We start from the raw sequence: 25069 nt of genomic DNA, 5'->3' as shown, positions 1-25069 counted from the left end.
AAGTTATGAGTGAAGCAACTGCTTCACTTCATTCACTGTTGCTTTTGAATATTGACTGCAGCCATGGCACACTGCTGATAAATTCTGCACTAGTGAGCCACTGCAGGGAAGCTCTTTCGCATCTCTGAATCCTCAACCTGATGCCACCTCTGATGTCATCTTTCCCCTGGCCCAGACACTACCTGGTGGTGATCCCTGCAGATCTCCGCTATCCATCCACCCAAGTTGCCTGCCTCCATATCACCTGTTACGAAACAAAGCTTCAAGTGAATCTGGTCCTGGAGCGCTCTGCAGGACGTGAGCTCTTAGTGCAAGAAACCGTCCAGAAGGAGAAGACTTTCATGTGCACTAAGTTCTGGGTGAGCCACCCTAGGCAAATGCCATACTTATTTTCCCTTCATGAACTGTAAATCCCTTGTGCTACTCCTCAGCCAGGGATGACACGGACAGGGTTTAACTTTGCCTTGGAAACCTGCTAGGAAGGGGAGTGGATGGTGCCTAGCACAGTATCTGTTGGTCAGCACTGAATTCCCCTTCTGAATCTAGTTTTTAAATTGAAATTACATTTGTTAAAATCTACCACACTTCTGTATACTTAAGAACCCACCTGTGTCCTTCTCTTTCATCCCAGACTAGATGAAGCATCTCTAGCACTTCTCTGAGGGACTTGTGCAGCTCTACAGCTAAAGCTTGAGGAAACGGTGGTTTGCATGATGTACTGCAGTTTCTGCCAGACCTGAAGTCAGGCAGCAACTCAGCTCTTAGGAGCTACTGTAGAGCAGTTGGATGGAAATGGATGTGCTTGTTATTTTTAAACAGCATCTTTGAGTTGATTCATTGTTGGTGAGAATTTAGCAAAGATCTAGGGTAAGGCAGACATACCTAAACAGTGTCTTTTCTATTATACAGTATATTCTGTGCTGAGTCTGCTGGGATCTTGAGCTGCTGGAGTCAGGAAGACCCTCTGGTTGTCTTTTCTTATCTGACTTTCTGACTTGTACATGCTGGCAAGTTCTGAAGGCCTAGCATTTGAGGCTGTGCTACACCTCAGTCGCTCGGCTTTCATTCTCCACTACCATCTCCCACCTTTCTGGCATCTGCGATCTTCCTCACCAAGTCTGAAAACCCAGAGGTGTCAGACACCTGCTTGGAACCAGAGGCAGTGAGAGAAAGGATGGATTCCATGGCATGCAGGGACTCCTGCTGTTATATAGGGCTGAGTGAGATCTGGATCCAGATATTGGAGGGGATGTCCTGGGACAGGTGGAGGGTGACTGGTTGGTTCTTCCACTTTATTCTCAATCCCTCCTGAGGGCCCCCAGAAGATTAGCTGGGAGCTGTGTGCTCTCCTCTCTCTGCCTGTATAGGTTGCACCTCCAGCTGATGGCACAGAGGAGATTGCCACTGTCAAACTGATCATCACAGGCGAAGCGGTCAGTATTGAGGAGAAGAAAAAGGTCCTGATTCGCAAGGCCAGCAAGGGCACCTTCATCCAAACAGACAAGCCCATCTATCAACCAGGGCAGACAGGTGAGAGCTGTAAATGGGAGGAACTCTGCACCCTAGGCTTTCTGCTGGTAACACCTACGGGACAGCCTGTGATTGCCTGACATTCATGGACAGACCTAGCAGAAGGCCTTGAGACAATGTCTTTTGTTGATGTGATGATTTGGTGGTTGTAATGTCCAGCTTTTGGTGACTGTGAAGTTGCAGGAGGCAGTAGGCCATTGTCTATGGTATCTCATGCGTGGGAATGTCAGATGTTATCACAAATGTATATAGGATGGAGACAGGAGCTGGGGAAACAGACAAAGCTGAGGTCTGTAAGGAAGGACTGAAATCTGATAAATGTTCCCCGATTTCCTTGCCTTCAGTGAAATTTCGCATCGTGACTCTGGATGAGGAATTCATTGCACTCAATGATTCGGTAAGCCAGCCCTGCCTGTGGAAAAGGCTGCCTTGTTCCATCTGTGGTTCCTACTTCCTTTCTACCCTGCTCATCTGCCAAAGCTCTAACTTTTCCACATTCATCCCTGGGCCAGGCTTGATGAGTGTCCAGAGGAGTAGTAACTCAGGTAAAAGCTGGTAACTCAGGAAGATGGCAGAGGTGTACCTGTCTCTGCTCATCTTGCTAAAATGGTCATGCAAGCACAGGCGTGGGGCATACTGATTCCTGATGCCAGAGTCATGGGGGAGGCAAAGAGTTTGCAGGTCAGATTTTTCTGTATGTGTGGTGGGGAGGGGTCCTCTTAATCTGGCTCCTACAAATTGGAACATGGGAAATTTTGATTAGACATTAGGACAAACTTTTTCATTGTGACAATGATCAGCTATTGAAACAGGTGCCCAGAGAAAGCATTTTCGTCCTTGGAGATGTTCAGAACGCAGCTGGAGAAGGCTACAAGCAATATCTGCTCTAAGAAAACATGCTTCAGCAGTGTGTTGGAGTGTATGACCTCTGGAGGTCCCTTTCAAATGATGCAATCCTGTAGCTCTGTAACCCCCTTAAGACTGCAACTGAGCCAGAGCTAGGTCTCTTTGGGTTCTGAGTTTTCCTGATGGAGGACTCTGACAGGAAGTCATTAGCAAGTGCTGAATGACCTCCAGATTGGCCTTTCCTTTCCCTTTCTCTAGACCTTACTGTAATGGGCCCACACAGTAATTCTCCTTTTTGGTGACATTTGTTTTACTTTATATTGCTGTCAGTGCTCTGAATTTGCAAATCACTAGTTGCACATCTTTCAGAGAGGGCTCTGCATCTGAAGTACTTTCTGTGTGTGTCACTGGCATGTGTTTCTGTCTTCTAATGTTTTTGGTTTTTTTCCCCCCAGATTTCCCTGTTCCTCCAGGTGAGTGATGCTGAAATCTAGTGTTACAGTAACGTTGATGGCAGCCATTTCACTGGGCTATTCATATTCAGTTCCAGGTGGGGCAGCCATTTCACTGGGCTATTCATCAGTTCCAGGTGTATTTTACAGACCTCTGAGTGGAATAGTAGAACTTGAAGCTTTCTTAAGCTAGCATACTCCTTACAGCTTCTTTTCTAAGCACTTAATTGAGGGTATGCTCCCAGGTACTTCAGTATAAATCCAAGTTGTTCTAGACTTGCAAGAGTATAGGCAGATCAACTTAGACCTTATGAAAAAAAGTTAAAATTGTGAAGGATCTTTCCTTAAGATTGGAATTTAAATAGGTGTAAAAGGATGCTCAGATGCTAGATCAACTTAGACCTTATGAAAAAAGTTAAAACTGTGAAGGATCTTTCCTTGAGATCAGAATTTAAATAGGTGTAGGGAGCAGAATCTGAGCATTATATTGTCTTCAAAAATTTTTGACTAGCCTATACCAAACCTCATTCCTTAGCTATAGAACCTGATAGTCTGTAATACTGAAATCCTGAAACTATGGGATGTGGATCAGTGAGATGCTGGAACAACTGTTTCTTCCTTTCTTGTGGGTGTAGGACCCTAAGAACAACCAGATAGAGCAGTGGCTGAACGTGGTCCCCCAAGACGGCATTGCAGATCTGTCTTTCCAGCTAAGTGATGAACCTCTGCTGGGGACATATGTCATCAACATAACCAGTGCGAAAGCATACGGCAGCTTCTCCGTTGAGGAATATGGTATGAGCATGTGGGAGATATGTCTGAGTTGCAGAGAACAGCTTGCACTCTAGATCCAGGAAACTGTGTGTTTATTCCAGGATTGCCACCCTGGGAGGAAATTGGAGAAGTAATAGCATCTGTCATAGAAAGAGTTTAAGCTGAGGCTCAGGAGAGAGACCACTTCGGGACCTTGGGTCAGGCTGTGGAAGGAACGTTGTGCATGACCCCAGACACTGGACAGAACTGATTCCTGCAGATGTCTCTGTCAAACAAATCAAGCTCATCTAGGATGGGCTTTTGCAGGGAGTATGAAGTCCAGTGCCATCCCACTTTTCTTTCATCCCCTAATTAACTGTGTTGGGAAGCAACATTTTCCCAGTTCCAATAGCTGTCAGAAGTGCAAGGACATGAATGTGTTTGGATTTTAGCTTGGGAAGGAGCAATCAACTGGGGACTACACACAAATGTGTTAAAGAAACAATGGAAATCTTCCCTTTCCCCTTCTCACCACCTTCCTTCTCCATGTTCTAGCTCTTATTTCACTGTCTTCTACCTTCAGGTTGATTCTCTGGAAAGGCTGTTCCTAGCCAGTGTTTCCTACAGTTCTCTGTTTTTCCTTCCAGCACTGCCAAAGTTTGAAGTGATCGTTGAGGCACCAAATCAGATTTATACACCAGATAAAACCTTCCCACTGCGGGTATGTGGCAGGTGAGGATTCTGCTTGGAGGGGCGGCCCTCCAAGCCGTGTTAATTACTGTCTGATGAGCACAAGACAGGTAGGTAACCGTGAGAAACTCAGGGGAGATCACTTCAGTTGCAGGAGGCCAGCTGTTTCACCTTGATGCAACACAAAACATTCCTGTAACTATCCTTGTGGTACTCTAATGCCCCTTTTCTAAAAACATTCCGCAAGTCTATACACACAAAACTTGGGGGGACAACCTTTGACAAGCAGCCATTTGTGGGGCAGAACATGGCAAATGGTTGATGTTCGTCTCCCTGTAGAACAAAGTTGTGGGAAATAAAGGGAAGCTTTCCCTGATTATGCTGTAGTGGAAAATAGAGACAGGCAAATAGTAATTACCCCAGGTACAGTCCAAGGACAACGCTAGGGTTAACAGCCTCATGTAAAGGCAATTTTTTAATGAAAGGTGCTTTCTTAATTGTCCATGCTTCTGCATATGAGATGATGCATGTCTTCAGCATATCCTGGGGTTATTGCAGGTGATGCTGATGTAAAGTGCAGAGCTCTCTGCTGGGTCAGCACCTACAACACTGGTTTCCCAGAATAGATTCGTTTGGCACTAATTATATCACACCTCTCATCACTGCAGTGCCCTAGCCCGACCCTGCTTACGGCGTCAGGGCTCCTGGGCCTGCTGTATGGCTGCCACTCTTGTGTTATATTGTGAATAACCATGAATAAGTGGTGTCTGGGGCTATGCAAAGCAAGCCCTGTGTTCTCTCACTGTGTGTGACTGACTCTTCTTTTCCCTGCTCCCTCAGATACAGCTATGGGAAAGGTGTCCTGGGAATGGTTCATGTGAGCCTGTGTCAGAAGATAGCCCCGTTCCTGCCCAGTGCTTCCAAACCTGATCTCTGTCAGGAATTCAGCAACCAGGTAGGATGCGTGGCAGGAGCTGAGCTGTGTTCAGAGACATTTGTGCTCAGCCCCAGGGTAAGGCAAGGCTGCTGGAGACTTTAGCTTAAATAATAGTGATGCTACCCCGTGATTTTGGCTGCTTGGCCCAGTGGTCTGCTGGTGCTGCCTCTTAGTAACTGTGCCTGGGAACTAGGGTTGGGTACGCATCGTGTGTGTGCTCCACATCCTGGACTGCTGTGTCAAAAGGCAAGCTCCCTGAGAGCAGGGTTTTTGCACTGCTGGTTTTGCACCATTTGGGTAACTTCTAACATAAGAAGTGCCTTACTCAGACCTTGTTTTCTCTCTCTGTATTTTCAGACAGACAAGACAGGCTGCTTCTTCACAAATGTGAGTCTGTTCTCCTTCAGTCGAGACTTTCGGTACTATCAGGACAGCATCATTGTAGAGGCCTCGCTGGTGGAGGATGACACAGGTAACTCTGGAAAAATCTCTGCTGGCTGGGAAGAAGCATGCAAAGCTGCACTAGTCTTACCAAAACACTGGAGACATTCAGGATAGCAAGGGCTCTGAGCTTTCTGAGCCCATCGGAGTCTGCCATCTAACCTCACAGATAGAGACAGAGCCACCAGTTCCTGACGGCATGACACACTCGCTCTGAGTGCCTGTGGTCTCAGGTGGTGAAGCTTAGGGACCTCTGTAGGGACTAGAAATAAGTGGGAGGAAGACTAGAGACCCAGAGCCCTGTGCAGATCATCTCTCTGGTATGAAATGTGTGTGCAGCTGAGCAAGTGCATTGGTATTATCAGTGGGTCACTCTGCAGGGAAATTGCTGAAGGGTGCTTGCCTTCCTTGATCCCTCCCTCATGTTTTTCTTGCTGCTTTCATTCAGATGTACGTGTCAATGCTTCTCACAAACTGCTCATCTTCAAGATTAGCGGGATGGCCTTGTTTGATGATGTGAATTCTTACTACCACACTGGAGAGATGTACAGGGGGAAGGTAATTTCCAGTTACAGTCCTTTGGAGGGGAGAGCATGAACAATGCCTTCGCAGCGACTGTTACCTAGCATTTTGTCTGACCTCATCTCCAGCCAGGGCCTTGGCAGGGCATGAATGACTCCCAGAGGCAAAACTCTTGTTTTGTCAAAAGTGTCAAAAGAGAGAAAAACACCCAAGACAGCCATTTGCCAAATAAGCCTGGAGTAGTAGCAGATATGGGGATCCCTGTGTGGGGTGCAAACCCAAACATTTAGAATTTCAGCAGCTTGGAGACCTTCTGCTGTGAAAGGGTAGAGAGCATGGGGGTGAATGAACGTGGTAGTGTAAGTGATAATAGGAGGTGACCAGTAGCGGTGTTGATAATATTGTTAGTGACTGGAAGGGTGACTTGCTGTCTCTGAAAACGCTGCTCCTGACTTAGAGATGCAGGAGAATCTGTTCACTGATTAGATTCTTCTACACTTCTCTTGCTCATCACAATTTTCTCAGATTAAAGTCATCGACTCCCAAGGCAAGGCACTGAAGCACAAGCAAGTGCTCCTTGTAGTAAGCTGTGGTGAGCAGCAATTTAAGCAGAAGTACATCACTGGGGACTCTGGCACAGCTTTGTTTAGCCTGAACACGACCGCGTGGAACAGCACCTCAGCATCCCTGGAAGTAAGTGAGGAAGAGTCTATCCTGTTGGCAGGGGTGTGCGTCTATCTCAGAACGATTTACTGACCCATAGACATCTTCCCCATTCCTTCTCGAAGGACAATTGTTCAAACCTGAAACACCTCAGCATGTTCTGGGTCTTGGCTCCCTCTGAGAGCTTACTCTCCAGATCCCAATCGCTTTCCTCAAGAACTCTCCACTCAGAGACCTTTGCTACGGTGTTGCTCAGAGCCAATCTGAGATACTTACCGAGCCAAAATTAGGGTTATTTGCAGCTGACTTGCTTAGATAGTGAAATTAACTGTGGGCTATTTTGTCTCACCAGGCAAGTGTCCTACATCAAAATTTGGATGACGAGCCTGGGACGGTTGATTGGAGTTACCAGCGAGCCTCTCATTTCATACGTCCATTCTACAGCACCAGCAGGAGTTTTCTAACTATTGTCCGTGTGCCGGAAACAATGCCCTGTGGTAAAAAGCAGGCTGTCCAGGTGGACTTCAGTATTTACCAGGAGGACCTGGAACACGGGCCCAAGCGTGTCATTTTCTCCTACTTTGTGAGTTTCTGAGGAAGTGCTAGTGGGTGATGACTCAAAGCACAAGATCAGCATCTCCTACAGATTCAAGCCTGATATTTGAGAGATTGGGCTCAGCCCAGGACAGGTAGCTTATCCAGCCATCATGGGGCTGGATCCTGGTTTCTGTTCTGGGTCTGTAAAATAGTCAGCAGCTTTCTTTTGGGCTCTGCACATGTGCAGGACAGGTATTGACCTTACTTGTCCTCCCCCAAGTCTCTTGATCCCTGAGCTCTCCCTGATATCTGAGAGTGAGTAAAGCTCATATCCCTTCCTTCCCACCCTCCTTTAATATTCAGTTTCAGGATTAAGTAAACCCAGTGGTTTTAGAGACTATGTAACTTGCATTCCCTTTCCTTTCTCTATTCTTCCTTAGGTCACAGGAAAAAGAGGGATAGTCCATGCAGGTCAGAAAACTGTTTGGGTTGGGCTGCCAAGAAGTAAGTGCACTCCCCTGTTTCATATCTAGTGAGCACTCATTGGTCTGTGGCATCCCATTTTATATGGATATGTGGCATGAGACTCTTTACAACTAGTGCTGGCTCACCACTTCCCTGTTGCATCAGAGCAGTGTGACTTTCAGGGATAGTCCATGCAGGTCAGAAAACTGTTTGGGTTGGGCTGCCAAGAAGTAAGTGCACTCCCCTGTTTCATATCTAGTGAGCACTCAGTCTGTGGCATCCCATTTTATTTGGATATGTGGCATGAGCCTCTTTACAATTAGTGCTGGCTTACCACTTCTCTGTTGCATCAGAGCAGCGTGACTTTCCAGCTTTCATGCTTCCTTTACCCTCCTGCTTGGTACCAAGAGGACAGTACTCAGCATTTGCCAGCCCGCAGGTTCATCCTATTTTCTTCATTTTCAAAGAATTCTCCTTTTGCTGACCTTATAAGTGGCATGAAACTATAGCCCTACCCTCTACCAAAACTCCCCTTTAATTTGCAATCGTGTCTAAAAATAATCTTTGAGTCGTTAGGATGGCACGGTTTATAATTTTGATGGGTGTTGACTTACTGATGTTTCCAGCTCTTTTTTTTAAAGCCTAAACCATAGGTGCTTTGGGAAAAAAGTAATCTCTCTGTCAGTGATGGGGTGGGAGATGTTTGGTGATGGGAAGCTTTGAAAGATATCTGAGACTGTCACGCTTTGTGGAGCTGAGCTTGAACTCCAAGGAGCTGTTTTATCTTGAGGCGATGAACAGAACCAGGAAGAGACTTTTTGCTGGTCTTGAACACCAGATCGAGAGATGTGCTGATTTGTTTCAGTGGTCTCCAGAAATCTCTTTGGTCCTGAAAGACTTGAGGAAGGGAATTTAACACGCACATGCAGAATGGAAAAAGCTGATCAGAGCCCATATTCACCATCAAATTTACTTTCTCCTCTTCCCTCTCTCCTCCATCTAGTGCTGAAAGGGTTCTTCTCCATCCCTCTTACCTTCAGCTTCATCTATGCCCCAGCTCCAAGACTAGTTGTTTATGTTATTTTCCCTAATGGAAAAATCATCGCTGATTCTGCCGTATTCAGTGTCTCCATGTGTTTCAGAAATAAGGTAGGATTTGTGTCTGAGGCCATGGCTAAATGTGGAGAGTGTGTGTGTCTGATACAGTGAGAGAAGAGACTGAAGAATGCATAGTATGTGTAGCTGTGTGGGGGGGCTGATGTTTTCTGGGATACTGTCATGTGAACTGCAGGATGTGAACGGTGAAGTGTGTTGTGACGTATCGAGCAAGTGAGAATGCATAGTATGTGTAGCTGTGTGGGGGGGCTGATGTTTTCTGGGATACTGTCATGTGAACAGTGAAGTGTGCTGTGATGTATTGAGCAAGTGATGAGTGTTGTGGGGGCTGCTGCCGTGTCTGGGGGAGGGCAGAGAATTGCTGTGTCTGTCTCCCTAGGCTTGTGTAGCAACTGCAACCCAGTAGGATCACAGCCCAGCACAGGTTATTAGTGTGATCCCCAGCTCAAGGCTGCTCTGCGGCTGCAGCAGACTCGGACTTGTTAGTATGTGGTGTTGAGAAGACAGCTGAAAGTGGCCAATGGAAGAAGGGGATTTTACTGGACATCCAGAAAGGGCTGAGCGTTGGTAGTTGTTGTGACATCCGTAGGAATCTGCTTTCGTGGCTGTGTCTTGCATTCCAAAGATGAACTTCTGAGGACTGGCATTACCCCTGCTCCACAGCTGTTTATCCGCCATGGACAGTCAGATTCCAGCAAGAACAGGAAGTCCTCAGGAAATTGAGACCAATCCCACAAAGAGCCTGGTGATAAGGACAAGGCTTATTTTTGAGTTGTGGCTCCAACCTGAGCAGAAAGACAGCTGTGTGAGGTGTGCGATCATGGCTTGGTGGTTTGCTGGAAAAAGAGAGTGCTGTGTTCTGACACAGGAGTATCTCCAGCACTGTGAGCTACGCACAGTGGTGGTCCCCCCTCTGCCATCTTTCCTGTTAGCACCTCAAGGTGATGTTTTCTTAAATACCTTCTAGAGGTCTTTGGGAGATTCCTCGTGTTTCCGTCCAAGGCACGTCCTTGGAAACCCACTTCATGTAGGTCCTTCCCTTACTCAGGAAGTGGTAGGGTAGACAGCAGCAGCAATGTCATTCACCTATTGCCTGCACTCTTCCCATCCAGGTGGAGCTGGGCTTCTCAGTGCCAGAGACCCTTCCTGATTCAGAGGTTGGTCTCCACCTCCTGGCAGCTCCTGGGTCCATGTGTGCTGTCTGGGCTGTGGATCAGAGCGTCCTTTTGCTGAAGCCAGGAAAACAGCTCAGCAGCTCCTTGGTGAGTGACCCTGCTCCAACTTCTCCCCTTCCCTTGTACTGACATGAAGAGGGAGGGAGGCAGACAGGCAGGCCATTGCATTTGGGAAGAGCTTATCTCCCAAGGAACTCCAAGCACTGCCCAGCAGCGCTCTCAGTGTGGCACGGGCAAGGGTTGGGAGGCATGTGTTAAGAGGCTGAACATCACTCTAGTGATACACCAGTGGTAAATGAGCTTCTGTTGTTGTGTCTCATGTTCAGTTCAGCGGGTTGTGCTGGCTCTATCAGAGGAGAGCCAGGGAGGAGTGTCAGTGAGCCTGGTCTTTCTGGCATGCCTTCAGGCACAGTAGTCAGGAACAATTCAAACTGGCCTTGGATGTATGACAAGAAGGGAATGCCAGGTGGTATTTGTGCTGATTTTCTTTTTTTTTCTTGCTTTCTCAGATCTATGGGCTGTTCCCATCTGTTTATAACTCCAGGTATCCTCGCCAAGTGTCTGAAGATGATCATTCATGCAGGTTCTCAAATTCCGATGAGCCTGATGTGTTTACAGCATTCAAGGTAAAAACAGTTGATTTTCTGGGTTGGGGTAATTCATGTATTGAAGGAAGTGTGGCCCCCTAACTTTACCTTATCCTAGAATGCTGTTACAGATGTACAGGGAGCAGCTCCAGTTTAGGCCCTTGTAACTCACTTGTTACTTGAATAAGTGACTTGAAATTGTTGACCAAGAAGAAATTGCTGTTTGGTTACTGCACTTTGGTTGCGTGATTCAGGATGCCAAGGATGATTGGTTACTTTAATTGGATTTCACATAGCATGTTTAATCTCAGTAGCAGGAGCACTCTGCAGGCTGAAAAGGCATATTACCTAAATGACTGTGTGTGAAAAAGAATAAATTTGCCTGACTCAGGCCTGATGAATTAGCTGAGAAGATCTTGTTTATGCACTTTTGAGGACCTGAATAGCTCCCTCTTAAAATGAACCAAGAGAATACTTTTCCAAGCCAGACGACAGCCAAGTCCCTACTGCATGAAGGGACAAGAAGGCACAGGGTAGATAGCAGAGAGGGGAAGAAAAGCTTCTGGTGCATCAGTTTGGTTTTTTTTTTTTCCTACAGGAAATGGGGTTGAAAATTATGTCCAACACCAATATCAGGAAACCCAGAGTGTGTCCAACCACTCCATTGACAACTCTGCCACAGGAAACACCAATGTTTACTTCCAGGCCCATGATGCTGTTTGCCCAGCCCCATAAAGCACATAACAGTAAGCATTTCCCTACTGTTTCTTCTAACATGGGATGCTTAGTCTTTCAGGTGAAAGCAATCCTGGGTTTGAGGTAAGAGGCAGTACTTGTTGTAATTGGTAATGAGGGATTTAGAATGTTCCATGGCTCTGAACCTGTTGTGCTGGTGCTGGGGCTCATAGCTTCTGGCTCTGAAATGTTAGTGAGCTGTCTGTATCCAGGTCTTATCCCTGACGTCGGGGAATGGTTACCCTTCCCTTGGTGCCTACAAATGCAAGTAAGGCCCACAGCACCTCTGTTGTTTGAAATGAGACAAGAGATTTTAAAAGTTGGGATAGGAACTTCTGTTCCAGTGCTGTACTTCCAAGAGCTGACTGGATGACCTGCAGCCTGAGCTGGACTGGATCCCCGCTCCTCTAAATCAGGGTCTGAGGACTCTGTGGTGACTGGGTCTTTCTTATTTCCAGCAGGGCATCTGACAACATCTACCTATCGGCACACTGAGTTTTTACCTATTTCTTCAGCTGAAGAGAAAGTACACAAGCATTTCCCCAAAACGTGGATATGGGATTTATATTCTGTGGGGTGAGTAAACTGAGCAGTGGGAGTCTAGTCTGGGTGGCTTAGTGTGACAGGGAATGGCAGCTGGGTTTATATGGGGAAAAGCTTCCAGCTGCTGAGGAAGATGTTTAAGGGCAGATGTCATGGGGCTCATATCTGTTAGGCCGTTTCGCATCAGAGCTGATGTCTGCGTCGGATGCATTTAGTGGTATTAGATGATTGTACAGAAGTATTATCCATCCATGGCAGGTGGTAAGATAGGAAAGCCGGTGCGTTGCAGCAAAAGAGCTTGGTTTAACTGTCTGTACTTTCCTTGTGGTAGCCCTGTGGGCCAGCGTTTCCCAAAGTGTGCTCACAGGATGTATCCTGGGATGCAGGGGAAGCTGATCTCCACAGAAGTCCTTCAGAGGACTGGGACTTGTGTCCTACGAGAAAGGCTCAGCAAGTAACAGGGTCTGCTGAGGTAGCTTTTGGAGATTTTTCATCTCTGACTTCAAGAATTTTTTGTCTGGTGTTTGGAAACTGGAGTCTGCTCAGGCCAGATGCACCCCTATTTGCCCTCTCCCGTCTCCGCTGTCCTTCTAGCTACATTCATCACTTCGCTCCTTAGGAGCAGATACCTCCTATGTGATTTATCCACCAGCCTGATCTGAGCAACTAAAGATCCCTATGTTATATGATTTGCCTTCTTGTACGTGCCTGGAGAAAGTGAATGGCTCCAGTTATTGAAGTCCAATAATACCATTAGCTTTAGCTAACGCTGTTTTAATGTTTGCTGTGGTATCAGCCACAGAACAGTCTGCTGCTCTCAGAAGTTGTGGTGTGGGCACAAACCAATTCTCTGCCCTGTCTTCACGTTGGACTTCAAGTTGTCAGTGATTCATAGGAAGGTGAATGGCTGGATCTGTCTCTTATGCTAAGCTCTACTAATGTTGAGCCAGTCTTGTTGCTCTTCTGGTGTCTGGTTGTCCATCCCTAGGCCAAGAAGAATAAAATTGCTGACATCTCACACATCTGTAAAGCCTTTCTCACATATCTGTAAAGCATTTTTAGACGTGCAAAGGGCAAGCGCTGTCTGAGAAGAGCACTGGGTGTGATTGATGGCATCTTGCAGCCGTATAAGCTATTGTCAAAAGTGCTCTGTTGATATAAGCATCCGAGGCAGGGCTCCCTTCTTCTACAGGGACCTACTTGTAACACGAACCCTACAAGGGCTACAAGTTCAGCAGAGGCTAGGGGTTAGACTGAGGTTAGGGGATGGGGTGTGCTGGAGAGGACGGTTCAGACCAAGTCACCTGGTGCTGTGTACAGCACGATTCAGTTAAATGTTGTTGCTGTTTACTTCTCAGTCCCAGTGGGAACAAGAATGTCACCGTCACTGTGCCAAACACCATCACGGAATGGAAAGCAGGGATGTTCTGCACAGGACCTAATGGCTTTGGACTTGCTCCAACCTCCAATCTGCTTGTTTTCAAGCCCTTTCTTGTGGAGCTCATGTTGCCATCTTCTGTGATCCAGGGTGAGACCTTCACCTTGAAGGCCACAGTCTTTAACTACCTGCAGCAATGCATGAAGGTAGGTGAGCCCTGAACAGCTCTACAGGAAAAGCAGGCTGTGGGTAGTTAGGAGATGGCTGAAATCTATGGCCTGTGGTGTTTATCTTGTTACCCCCTGCCATCCCTGCTGCCCCTTTAGATCCGAGTGACCCTGGAGGAGTTTGCACACTTCCAGCTGAAGCCATGCAAAGACTGTGTGTACAGCAGCTGCTTATGTGCCAGTGAAGCTAAGACCTTTCAGTGGAGTGTCACAGCTGAGCAACTGGGTGAGAAGAACCGGGAGGTGGTGAGGCAGTGGAATTGGGAAGGGGTGTGACCCAGGTGGGGATGTTTTATAAGTTGTTTGCCCTGTGAACCAGAGAGTACTCATTTGCATTCATCGTAAGGTCATGATTACTTGCAAGTCTGTGCTAGGAGGTACAGAGTGGGTGACTGCTATTGTATTAATAGAAAAAGCTTCCTCTGAAGATGTTTTATGCACCTAAATGTGTGTTATTTTCAGGGCTCATGAACATCACCCTCAGCACAGAGGCTGTGGCCACGGAAGAGCTCTGTGGCAAAAAGATACCATTTGTCCCAAACCAAGGACAGAAAGACACGATCACCAAGCTCCTTCTAGTCCGGGTCAGACAAGCTCTTCTGTTACACAGACCTAAAAGTGGGCTTTGTGCAATTCCCATATGTTGCACCGGTTAATTTTGGGAGTTACCCCTTGATATTCAAGGTGTGTAATCAGAATCTCAGGGCCTGAGCTGGGTCCAACTGTAAGAGCCGATGCATGTGGAAGGTAGAGTGCTATCTTCCACCTCACACTCTTACGTCCTTACTCCTGAGCTCCGTGCTGAATCTTACAGCACCAATTCCTTAGACATTTGAAAGTTACGATATTCTGAAAATGCATTTGTTTTCTTATCTGAATTGAAAATGACTGGCAATAATTTACATTTATATGTGATAATGAATCTGTAAGAGCCGATGCATGTGGAAGGTAGAGTGCTATCTTCCACCTCACACTCTTACGTCCTTACTCCTGAGCTCCGTGCTGAATCTTACAGCACCAGTTCCATAGACATTTACGATATTCTGAAAATGCATGTTGTTTTCTTATCTGAAATTAAAATGACTGGCAATAATTTACATTTATATGTGATAATGATGTTAGTCCAGCTTACTCTTCAGCCTGAACCAGGATTTTGTCCATATCTATTTCTAATCCGCTTGTAATCTTGTTTCTCTCTTGTGTGCTCATTATAATGCTACTTTTATGTCCTCCAACAGCCAGAGGGAGTGTTGGTAGAAAAGGCTCACAGCTCCATCCTGTGTCCCAAAAAAGGTAGAGAAATTGTTTTCTTCTATCACCCTGCTTATCTTCCCCTTGATGCCTAACCACCTCTTGGGTCTTTCCACTTGCTGAAATATTTTCTCTCTCAGCATGCTAGAGAAGCATATTCTAATTGCAGTGCCAACTCGAGTTTCCCCTGGCAGAAATGTGGGGAGGTCCAATCTTTTAGCATCAACATCCCTGATACTAATGTGACAGCGTGACGCCTTTTTCACCTGTGGTAGTAAAACCAAACTACTGAACATGGTGAGGCTGGAGGACATGACTTAGAATTGCTGCTTATGTCTTGAATTTTATGGCTTGTGATGGGGCCATTAGCAGATTTGAAGAGCACAAAGCACATTGAGAAGACATCTGAAACATGAGGGATTAACTTACGTAGAGAAAAGCAGGTGACTGACGACAGAGGGTTTCCAGGAGTAGATTCTGTCAACCTCTTTAGAAGGAAGGCTGTTAAGATAGCACAACCATGATGAGGTGGATGGAGGGAGTTGAGGGTGGAATGGGACAGGGTTTTTTGAGGTGATCTGCAACCTATGTGACAGGAAAATGGGATGTTAGCACAGAACACTCTTGAACAGTTTCTGGGGATTTTGAAGGCTGTTTTCATCAGAATCTCTTTATTTTTGTCCTCCCCACACACCTTATCCCAACGGTGTCAGGAAATCCAGCACAGGAGTCTGTGTCTCTGATGTTGCCTGTAAATGTGGTTGACGGTTCAGTCAGAGCCAGCGTTTCAGTCACTGGTAAGGAATTCAGCTATGATAATACCTTTCCAAATCCCACATCTCTGAGTTTAGCCCTACGAAAGCCCAAACCCAGACTCCCCATAACCTTACTGAGGTTTCTGAGGCTCCACTGCCTTGTTCTTCCCGCGTATGTGACTGCATTTCATGTTTCCAGAGAGTTTAAAACGCTCAGCAAGGGCGAGGCTGTTCTGTTCACGGGCTTCCTCTGCCAGGGGCAATATGCACAGCCTGTATGGAGAGCATAGTGGAACTGATAAGCTGAGTGGACAGAGGTACTGCTGTACTGGGGCTGTCCTGCCTGCTGCACTGCTGGGAATGGGTCACAAGTAGGAGGAGCTGAACCCCAAACCTCCTGCCCAGGAGGTGGCAAGGATGTCTGTGCTCCATTCCAGGTGACCTCATGGGGACAGCACTACAGAACCTGGACCACCTGGTGCAGATGCCCCACGGCTGTGGGGAGCAGAACATGGTGCTGTTTTCCCCCATTGTCTATGTGCTGCAGTACCTGGAGAAGACGAGGCAGCTGACCCCTGAGATCAAGAAGAGGGCAACAGGATTCCTGAGCAATGGCAAGTACAACAGACCCATCTTGCCTTCCCCTGTGTCAAACCTGCCAATGGTTGCCTGCTCCCCTTCCCTTCAGAGCACTCAGCTACTTACAATGTCAACACCACCTCATTCCTTGCCCAGTGATTTCATTGCAAATATGATTTTGCACACTAATGTCCTATCCTGCTTCCCAGGGTACCAGATACAGCTGCAGTATCAACACCCTGATGGTTCCTACAGTGAATTTGGTACCAAGGACGGGTACGGTAATACTTGGTAAGCCCTGGGCTCTCTCCCTGCTGTCTGATAGCCTGGACATGGGCAGCTTTCAGCTTCATAGAATCACAGAATCACTGGGTTGGAAAAGACCTTAGAGATCATCCAGTCCAACCGTATCTCTCCGCCACTAAACCATATCTCTCACACCTCATCCACCCATCTCTTAAACACTGATATACCCCCTTCCAACACTGAATCCTTTCTGTCCTATTGGATCAAAAGTGTTCCAGATGCTTTGCATGCCTGGGCACCCCAGGGGTATGCAGCTGTCCTTAGGATGAACTATCCTTGGACCAGCAAATAAGGAATAGCAGAACAGTAGATGAGGAAAGACTCACCAGTTTCAAACCAGTTTCTGCTTGTTACCATTCTTTCTTTTCACTCATTCTTCCCTCTTTCTCATTCACTCCATCTCTTTCTGCTTCTCATTTTCCTCACTCATGCTTCTTTTCTGTTCTCTCCCCAACCAGGCTGACTGCATTTGTGGTTAAATGCTTTGTCCAAGCCAAGCCATACATTTTCCTGGACAATAGGACCATCCAAGCTGCTCTCACCTGGCTTGAGTTCCACCAGCTTCCCAATGGTTGCTTCAGAAACGTGGGCCAACTTTTCCACACAGAAATGAAGGTAGGAGCCAGAGCACCTAGAAAGACAGCTCAAAGTAGTTCTTACCAAGTCTACTGGTAACTAATTTAGTTTGCTTTCGTGTGTTGTTCTACTTTCTTGTGTGGGAGCATGCCAGAGATAGGCGGGACCTTTACTGAAAAGCTTCAGATGTTTGTGTATTAACTTTCCCATCTTTTTTGATGTTTATGCTTTTTTTAGGGAGGTGTGGATGGGGAAATCCCCTTGGCTGCCTACATTTCTGCTGCATACTTGGAGGCAGGAGAGTCACCAGAGGTAAATATCTGGATTCTTTGCCATGCTTTTGCTTTAAGATCTGAGTCTTGTAGATTTTGGCGTCACTGAGGCAGGCAACACAGCATTTTGCAGACGCTTGCGGAAAAAGTAATAGGGTGAGGGAGGAAGAATTTATCACTTCTCAGGAAAAAGCTTCAACTGTCCCTTGAGGAGGACATTGCTGACAGGGGAGAAGGTGGGACTAGACTGCAGGGAGCCATGGAAGTCATGGCTAGATACTACGCCCATTTCGTTCCTCCCCTCCTCTCCAAGTCCTGCCACTCCTTTGCTGCTCTTTGTACTATACACAGCTGAGAGCTAGTGGTGAGTTGTTAGGGAAGACAGCTTGGTGTAGCTGCTCCCACAGTCAAGTAAATAGTCATAATGACATTTTTAATGTGTTTTGGCTTCCCAGAAAGTGGAATTCTGGGAAAGGAGTGCTATAGGGAGATACATGTTGTGAAATAGGGCAGTTGGAATTGCACACCTATGTAATAACAAGAGGAAATTCTTACAAGTGCTAAAGATCATAACTAATGACCTGCGGGACTGGCAGTTATAAAAGGGGGTCAACTTGATGGACAAATTCTATTGCTATAGACTTTGAGAAGCAAGATTCTCTGGAAAAATGAAAAGTAAATGAACTGAAAGCAAGTGAAAGTGATTGGCTTAGGGAAAAAAACCGGTGAGACAGATGGAAATTAACCTTCTTTCTGGCAACTGCTGTCCTCCGGGTCACCTTTTTCACCATAAGGACAATTAAGTGTTGGAACGGGTTGCCCAGAGAGCTTTAGTTGTTTCCATCATTGCAGAATTTCACGACCTGGCTGGATAAGGCCTGAGCAACCTGGTCTCATCTCATAGCTAACCCTGCTTTGAACAGGAGGTTGGATTAGAGACCTTCTGAGGTCCCTCCCAATCTGAATTATTCTGTCATTTGGTAATTCTGTGAACTGACTGAGTTTTGGCTGACTTTAGTGGAGGAGGCTTTTCATGAAACTGGATGACAAATATTTGACATGTACTGTGCTGTGCAGCAGAATGAAACAAGAGGACAGGACCTTCATCCTGGTAGAAAATTAACAGAGTTTGTTGTAGGTCTTGAGAACCAGTTTTGTCATGTGGGAAAGAAAAGAATTACTGAGAAGAGATCAGAGGTGCTCCAAATCCATGAGTACAATCCTGAAAGGGAGACAAACAGTCCCTCCAAGCAATTTGCATGATAAGCTAGTGGAAGCCACTCTGTCTTGAATGAATCCACAGAGAGTGACTTAGTGCTCTGACAGTGATGAGAAAATCTAGACTGCCGCAAGGTAGGAAACCTCACAGAATTCCTCGTGCTCCAGAAAAGATGACAACAGTGTTGTCAACTCAGAAAAGGATTGTCCATGGAGTGAGGAATGCTTCATTGCATCAGGTGATTTGTTGATGTGAAATCTTGCCCAGAGAAGCTGTGGATGCCCCATCCCTGGATGTCTTCAAGGCCAGGCTGGATGAGGCTTGGAGCAACCTGGTCTAGTGGAAGGTGTCCCTGCCCATGGCAGGGGGGTTGGAACTAGATGATCTTTAAGGTCCCTTCCAACCCAAACCATTCTGTGATTCTATGATTCTATGATTCTATGAAAGAAACTGGACAGTTATTCAATTGGAAACCCATGCATAAACCTTTTTTTATATAAAATAGTCATGACAGTGAAAGACACTCATAAGTAACAACAGATGGGTAAAAATACAAGTGTCTCGGTAGTCATCCTAGCCCCAGTGAAGGAATTTGCTGAGTAGGTCTGTGGGCAGATGAAGTGAGGAACACAACGCTTGTCATAGCACCCAGAATAGTGTCCTTGAGCAGGTTATAAATGATTTTACAGAGAATACACAATTGCTGAAGGTCAGAATCCTGAGAAGGAGTTTAAGGATGTCCTGCAAGGGCTAATGCACTCAAGATGTTCAGAACAGATCCTACTTCCCCTTACAAGCGTACCTAAAAATCTCATGAAAGTTGTTAGGGGTTAAAATGCAGGAAAAAGGTTGGAGATATTTTACACTGTCCTGAATGAAAGGATAATAAAGCCTGGTTTGTATGACAAAAAATCTAGGCAGATACAAACAGCCCTCTACCCCAACTCTGTGTTGGAAATTGATCTCTTGGAACAAAATAGATTGTTTATGCTGACTGCAGAAACAAATAGCATGTTGTAGAGGAGCAGTTTCTTAGGTGACACGTGACTGCTTCCAGGGAAGCTAAACGTTTCTGTACAGTGTGCATTTAAGACTGCTATTGTCAACACCAGGATGAGCCCAGTAAGTGTGAAAACACTTTCAGCAGAGTGGCACTCTCAGTTCCTGTGTTAGTTTCACCAGAAGACACCAGAGCCAGATGGGTTATAATATATCAGACTGTTCCTAGGCAAGGTATTAAGATGATTGATGACGATCAGCACCGCACAGGTGGTACATCAAGTGTTTTCACTTGAAGTTTGGTAGTTGTACAAACACTAGTGCTGTCGCCTCCATTTTAATTGTCTGGGAAAGTGAGGGATTTATGGAAAAGGAATAATAAAGGAACCTCTGAACAAATTCATCAATATGTGATGTAATTCCTACTTAGGTCTATTCAGTTACAGAATACAAAGTTACTGTGCTGCTTGTAGTTATTATATTTAAGGGCAAATAGAAAAGTAGGACTTTTGAAATGATGGGAGATTAGTTTACCACTTCTGCTGGGATTTAACAAGAGAGAGCAACCAAAAAGCATCAGTTGGATCCTGAGAACTTCTGATACTCCATGAGTAGATACTATGAGCATTTCTGAGAATTGGTGGCTGCATGCAGCAGTACTACTCCACCATCTAGAGAGCATAAAGATGACACAGACATTACCTTTTCTCTTTCTTAGAAGTGAAGGAGGTGAGGAACATATCAGAATAAATCTTAAATGTAGCCCTTGCGTGATTCTTACTGTACTTAACCAAAAGGTCACGGGAAGAGCAGAAACTACGAAGTGTTTTAGATGCACTCACAAGGGACAGGCAACCGCTGCCAGCCTTTGGCTCATGTTGGGAAGTGCAGAGCTGGACGCTCATATACGAGGCTGCTGAGACCAGTGGGTTTGCTACCTCCTGCTAACAGCAGTACTGGTGTTTCAGGGGAAACTGGTAATCCCAGTGACCTTGTAAGGCATTGTGGAGGTGAAATGAACACAGTAATCTTGGTCAGCATGCTTGGTGTATGCATTTGCAATTGCATGTTGTTGCTCTTGTGTTTGGTTTTGGAAACTAAGACATAGTAGTGTCATTCCAGCAGTAAGGCATTCAATCTGCAGAGAGGGCACTGCTGAAACCCATGACCAGCTTGGGGGTGGGGTGGGGTTGGGGGGGGTGGTCTGCCGAGCACCTTGGACCGGGGGCTGGAGACACTGGTGCTGCTGCACTGATATAAAGAGAATAGTGTAGGCTCAAGCACAGACACACCTGGGGGAATGAATGGGGTGCTTCTCATGCCAGAATATGTTAATGTATCCTTCTGCTTGTGTACCTCAGTGTTTGCCTTCCTCGTGTGTGTTTGTGTGTGACCAACACCCATATAACTCTTCTTTGTAGAGTACAGTGGTGCGCAAGGCTCTGGGCTGCATCGCTCCTTCCCTTCCCAAAGCTGCCAGCACTTACACCCAGGCTCTGATGGCCTACACCTTCGCCTTGACTAAGGACTCTCAACACACACAGGAGCTACTGGATATGCTTGATCGAAAGGCAATCAGAGCAGGTATGGGAACCTCAGTGCCAGGTGAACATCGGAGAAAGGACAAGTGACCTTTCTGAGTTGTTGGTTACGTGCAACCTGTAAGGACCATAGCCTTGCCCTTTAGGTCCTTCATCCAAGAGAGTTTTTAGACAGCCAGTCTAAAACTCAAGGTATGTGCTGGCAGAAGTGTGGTATGGGTGCCGGTCTCCTTCAAACCTCTCATCATTTTGTGGTACCCAAAGTGGAGGTTGGGCTCTGAGGGAAGTGGGCTTTCTTACGCAGGACTGCAAAGCCCCAGAGAGGGAAGCAGGCTGGCATGCTGCCCTGCTTCTCGTTAGTCACTGGCTAGTGGATAGCTAGCTAGTATCGGGTCGTTAGCGGTCCTGGCAAACAGGACAATGCAGAAGTTGGATGTCTAGGATGTACTGTGTGTACAGTTTATTGGCATATTGTCTTTTGTATATCATCTTGGTGTGTAATATGGAGTGTTGGGTATTGCGAAATACACAGGATTGCAGTTCACCCAGTGATGTGATGACCCAGTCAAGAGACTCAGTGGTCTTTGCAGTCACAAGCCACTGTGCCTCCTCAGCCTCAGGATTTCTTTCCTGACATCCCTCAATGTCATCTACTCCCTTCCTTTCCTAGGTGGGCAGATCCACTGGAGTCAGACCTTGTCCAAGCCCAGATCCAGCACCAGCCCTTGGTCACAGCCACTGTCTGGGGATGTGGAGTTAACAGCCTATGTCCTCCTGGCCTTGCTCTCTAAGTCAAATGTCACAAGGTCTGATCTCACCACAGCCTCTGGCATTGTGGCCTGGCTCACCAGGCAGCAGAATGCCTACGGAGGTTTTGCCTCAACACAGGTAACTTGTGGCTGGGGAAGGGGATTTTGCTTGAGAAAGAACCTCTGCACAATCTGTGCACAACTTATGCAAGTGTGAACGCTTTGAGATGAGGAGCTCTTGTATATGGAGGTCCTCAGGACAGCAAGTTCAAGTGGTTTCGGGTCACAGAGCTGTAAATGTAATTGTTTCTTCCTTTTCAGGACACAGTCGTCGCCTTGCAGGCCTTGGCTAAGTATGCAGCACTGACGTACAGCACAAAAGGGGTTGCAGAAGTGAGGGTGAGGTCCCAGAGAGGCTTGGGGAGGAAGTTCCAAGTTTCCTACCGCAACCGGCTATTGGTACAGGAGGCAGAACTGACAGAAATCCCGGGAAAGTTCTTGGTGCAGGCCCATGGCAGCTGTTGTGTCTTTACCCGGGTAGGTTCCCACAGACCCTGCTGTGACAACCCTCTGCTCGGCTTATCAAGAACAGAATTCTCCGTTAGGGCTCTGTGCAGGGAAATGTTCCTTGACTGGGCTTTAATCCCAGCCTGACTTGCCCAGTCTCAAGGGGAAGGGTGAGGAGAAGGAGCCCCAGTTGGAAAGATCATAGAAGGTTTCCAGTCTGAGTGACTTTTATTTTGGGTACTGGATTGAGTGTGCTCACTGTGTATGGCTTATCTAATCACTGCCTGGGGTGTGCATCTTGAGGGTTAGAGAAATCAGTGTAAAAAAGGTACAATAGATGATAATTGAACTAATTACCCATGTCTTATTCTGTCTTTTTGTCTCCCTGCAGATGGTACTGAGGTACAACACACCCTCCCCACAGGTTTCCACATCCTTTGCCTTGCGAGTGAAAACGGAGCCAGTCAACTGCACGGAGGATGACACACACACTGTTACTGTCTATGTCAATGTCAGGTGACTCTAAAGACACAACTCCACTTGGGAAGGAAAGCCAGGCATGGCTGGAGAGCTGAGGGGTGCTTCCTGGCTGCAGTGGAAGCACCAGGTAGTTTCAGCAGAAGGTCCAGATGGAAGATGGAGAAGGGAAGATACGAGTGTCTCCGGGGGAAAGGGAAATGTTTCTGAGGGCTTTGGTTCTTGCTAGGGAGAGGAGTGCAAGTAATCACCTCAGACTGGGGATGCTTAGAGCAGTGCAGCCAAGCCAGTGACTGCCTTGGCCCCAGTCCCGGCTGGGCTGCCTGGCTCAGGGTCCTGCACACAGGGTGTGGTGGTGGAGGGAAGGGAAAGCTGGGAGAGACTCTCTTTTTGATCTTCATCCCCAGATACACTGGAAAGAGAATCACTTCCAACATGGTGATCGTGGAGGTGTCCCTACTGTCTGGATTTGTCCTGGCTCCAGGATCCGGGATGTCTGTAAGAAGCCTGAAATCAGGATGTTGATGTGGTGTCAGTGGGACCATCCATGGAGGTTGCATAGGAGGGTGTTCCCTGTCTCTCTCTTGAGCGATCTCACCATCCCTTCCCCTCTGCCACACAACAAACATGAACACACACTGTCTGCTCTTTGTGCCTTGAGGATGGTGATCCTTCTGCCTCAATTCACTCAGCATATCCTTGACAACTAAGTAGCCTAGGTTTCTATCCTTGGGTGTTGCAGGAACTGAGTGGCCCTGCAGGGAGCTCAGCCTGAAGGGCTAAGAGCCCAGAATAAGTTTGGAAATGAGTGAATGAGAACGTGCCCACTCAAACTTACATAAAACTTGTTGGGATGTCTCACACTTGCTCTTCAAAAGACCCAGCTAAATTGATTCTTCTGCTCTGGTGTCCTAGCTGCAGCATTGGCACCCTGTGAGAAGAACTGAGAAAACACAAGGAGGTGTTGCGATCTACTTGGACAAGGTATGTGTATCCTACTAGAGAAGCTGCAGGAATGGATGACAGTAGCAGAGTTTTGTGGAGAATCCTGGACTGTGCTGGCAGAGCAGGATATTTAAGATTCTTCTTGAAGTCCTGCCTTTGACTCTACAGAATTGTTATTGCCTATGAGTAGGATCAGATTTATGTGAGGAATAAAAGGAACAGTGTGTAAGTGAACTATCACATGCTCTTCTTCCCCAGCTGAGCCATAAGTCTGAGACATATGTCCTGCATCTGGAACGGGAGGTTGGGGTGACCAACCTGAAGCCCGGCCATGTCAGGGTCTATGACTACTACCATCCAGGTGAGTGTGGAACTGTGGGGTGCCAAGTCTGTCTGGGTGTTTGCACTTGGCTCTGTGCAAGGATAACTTAGGTCTCTCCTGTCCTGTTGCAGAGGAGCAGGCCCTGGCTAATTATAACGTCTTCTGCATCTGAGGTAGGTGTGAGTCCCTCAGCCCCGTACAGACCTAGCAGCCTTGTGATGTTTCCTCTGCAACCCAGCCACCTCTCTCTGTCCCAGAGGAGCCCTGTGCATCTCTGATTCAGCATGCTCTCTTCATCTAGGACTATATCTGGAATTCAGGGGCTTTAGTCTCTTCCCTCAGTTTTCTGGACTTCGTAGTGTAGTCTTTGTTTGGTTGCCCTGTGGGCAAAGACATGAAGCGATTAATGTGTCCATGCGAAGGACTAGTTGTGTGCATTTTCTGGAACTCTCTGCAGGTTATCTGGGCTGGTATAGTGCATGAGACTGCCTGCCAGCTGAGTGACAGTTCTCATAAGATGGTTTGCAGTGTTCCAGAAGAACTTCCAAGCAGAATTTATGGTACTAGTTTCAGCTTACACTGTTTGGGTATGGACAGTTGCACCTCTTACTGGGGAGCAGCTCAGATAAAACCAGGGCACTAGATCAAACGAGGGAAACACGTTCCTTTAGAGTCCTTAGTGAGAGCCTGGGCTCCCTAGCTGTTAGCATCCCAGAGTTAATAATTCGGGTCATATTATTTTCTCTCTGGGTTACTCCCTCTTCCTGCTCTCCTTTCTCCAAGGACTTGGTCCCTTACTGTCCACTGTTTCAGCCCACAGGAATCCCACCAGTGTGAAATGCCCTAGGCCAGCAGGGCTGCTGTGTTATTGTTTCTGGTATTGTGCCCTGGAGCTGCGTATTGTTTCTGGGACATGCGTCAGGTTGAAAGTCGTGTCTCAGTGGCCTTGGGATATTGGTGCTGGGGCAGATCTC

General features: G+C 46.8%; 1 protein-coding gene across 1 annotated transcript in view; it reads left to right on the top strand.

Moving 5' to 3' along the window:
* LOC104508134 (alpha-2-macroglobulin-like protein 1) overlaps positions 1–24267 on the top strand; it is a 24939-nt gene extending 672 nt beyond the window's left edge. The window contains exons 2-32 of the mRNA XM_010149652.1: positions 176–359; positions 1368–1530; positions 1875–1927; positions 2832–2849; positions 3464–3623; positions 4229–4313; positions 5112–5226; positions 5566–5680; positions 6098–6207; positions 6697–6864; positions 7187–7417; positions 7812–7875; positions 8840–8985; positions 10065–10214; positions 10637–10753; positions 11313–11460; positions 11908–12025; positions 13351–13576; positions 13697–13823; positions 14060–14181; positions 14836–14890; positions 15562–15645; positions 16041–16221; positions 17306–17376; positions 21766–21983; positions 22166–22381; positions 22743–22867; positions 23236–23326; positions 23744–23812; positions 24032–24134; positions 24227–24267. Of these exons, the coding sequence (XP_010147954.1) occupies positions 176–359; positions 1368–1530; positions 1875–1927; positions 2832–2849; positions 3464–3623; positions 4229–4313; positions 5112–5226; positions 5566–5680; positions 6098–6207; positions 6697–6864; positions 7187–7417; positions 7812–7875; positions 8840–8985; positions 10065–10214; positions 10637–10753; positions 11313–11460; positions 11908–12025; positions 13351–13576; positions 13697–13823; positions 14060–14181; positions 14836–14890; positions 15562–15645; positions 16041–16221; positions 17306–17376; positions 21766–21983; positions 22166–22381; positions 22743–22867; positions 23236–23326; positions 23744–23812; positions 24032–24134; positions 24227–24267 (3874 nt within the window). The remainder of the gene's footprint in view (positions 1–175; positions 360–1367; positions 1531–1874; positions 1928–2831; positions 2850–3463; positions 3624–4228; positions 4314–5111; positions 5227–5565; positions 5681–6097; positions 6208–6696; positions 6865–7186; positions 7418–7811; positions 7876–8839; positions 8986–10064; positions 10215–10636; positions 10754–11312; positions 11461–11907; positions 12026–13350; positions 13577–13696; positions 13824–14059; positions 14182–14835; positions 14891–15561; positions 15646–16040; positions 16222–17305; positions 17377–21765; positions 21984–22165; positions 22382–22742; positions 22868–23235; positions 23327–23743; positions 23813–24031; positions 24135–24226) is intronic.
* The last annotated feature ends 802 nt before the right edge of the window (positions 24268–25069 follow it).

The sequence above is a fragment of the Eurypyga helias genome, unplaced genomic scaffold (genome assembly GCF_000690775.1).
Source record: "Eurypyga helias isolate BGI_N326 unplaced genomic scaffold, ASM69077v1 scaffold314, whole genome shotgun sequence".
Lineage (NCBI taxonomy): Eukaryota > Metazoa > Chordata > Aves > Eurypygiformes > Eurypygidae > Eurypyga > Eurypyga helias.
This window is presented reverse-complemented; position numbering and strand designations above follow the sequence as displayed.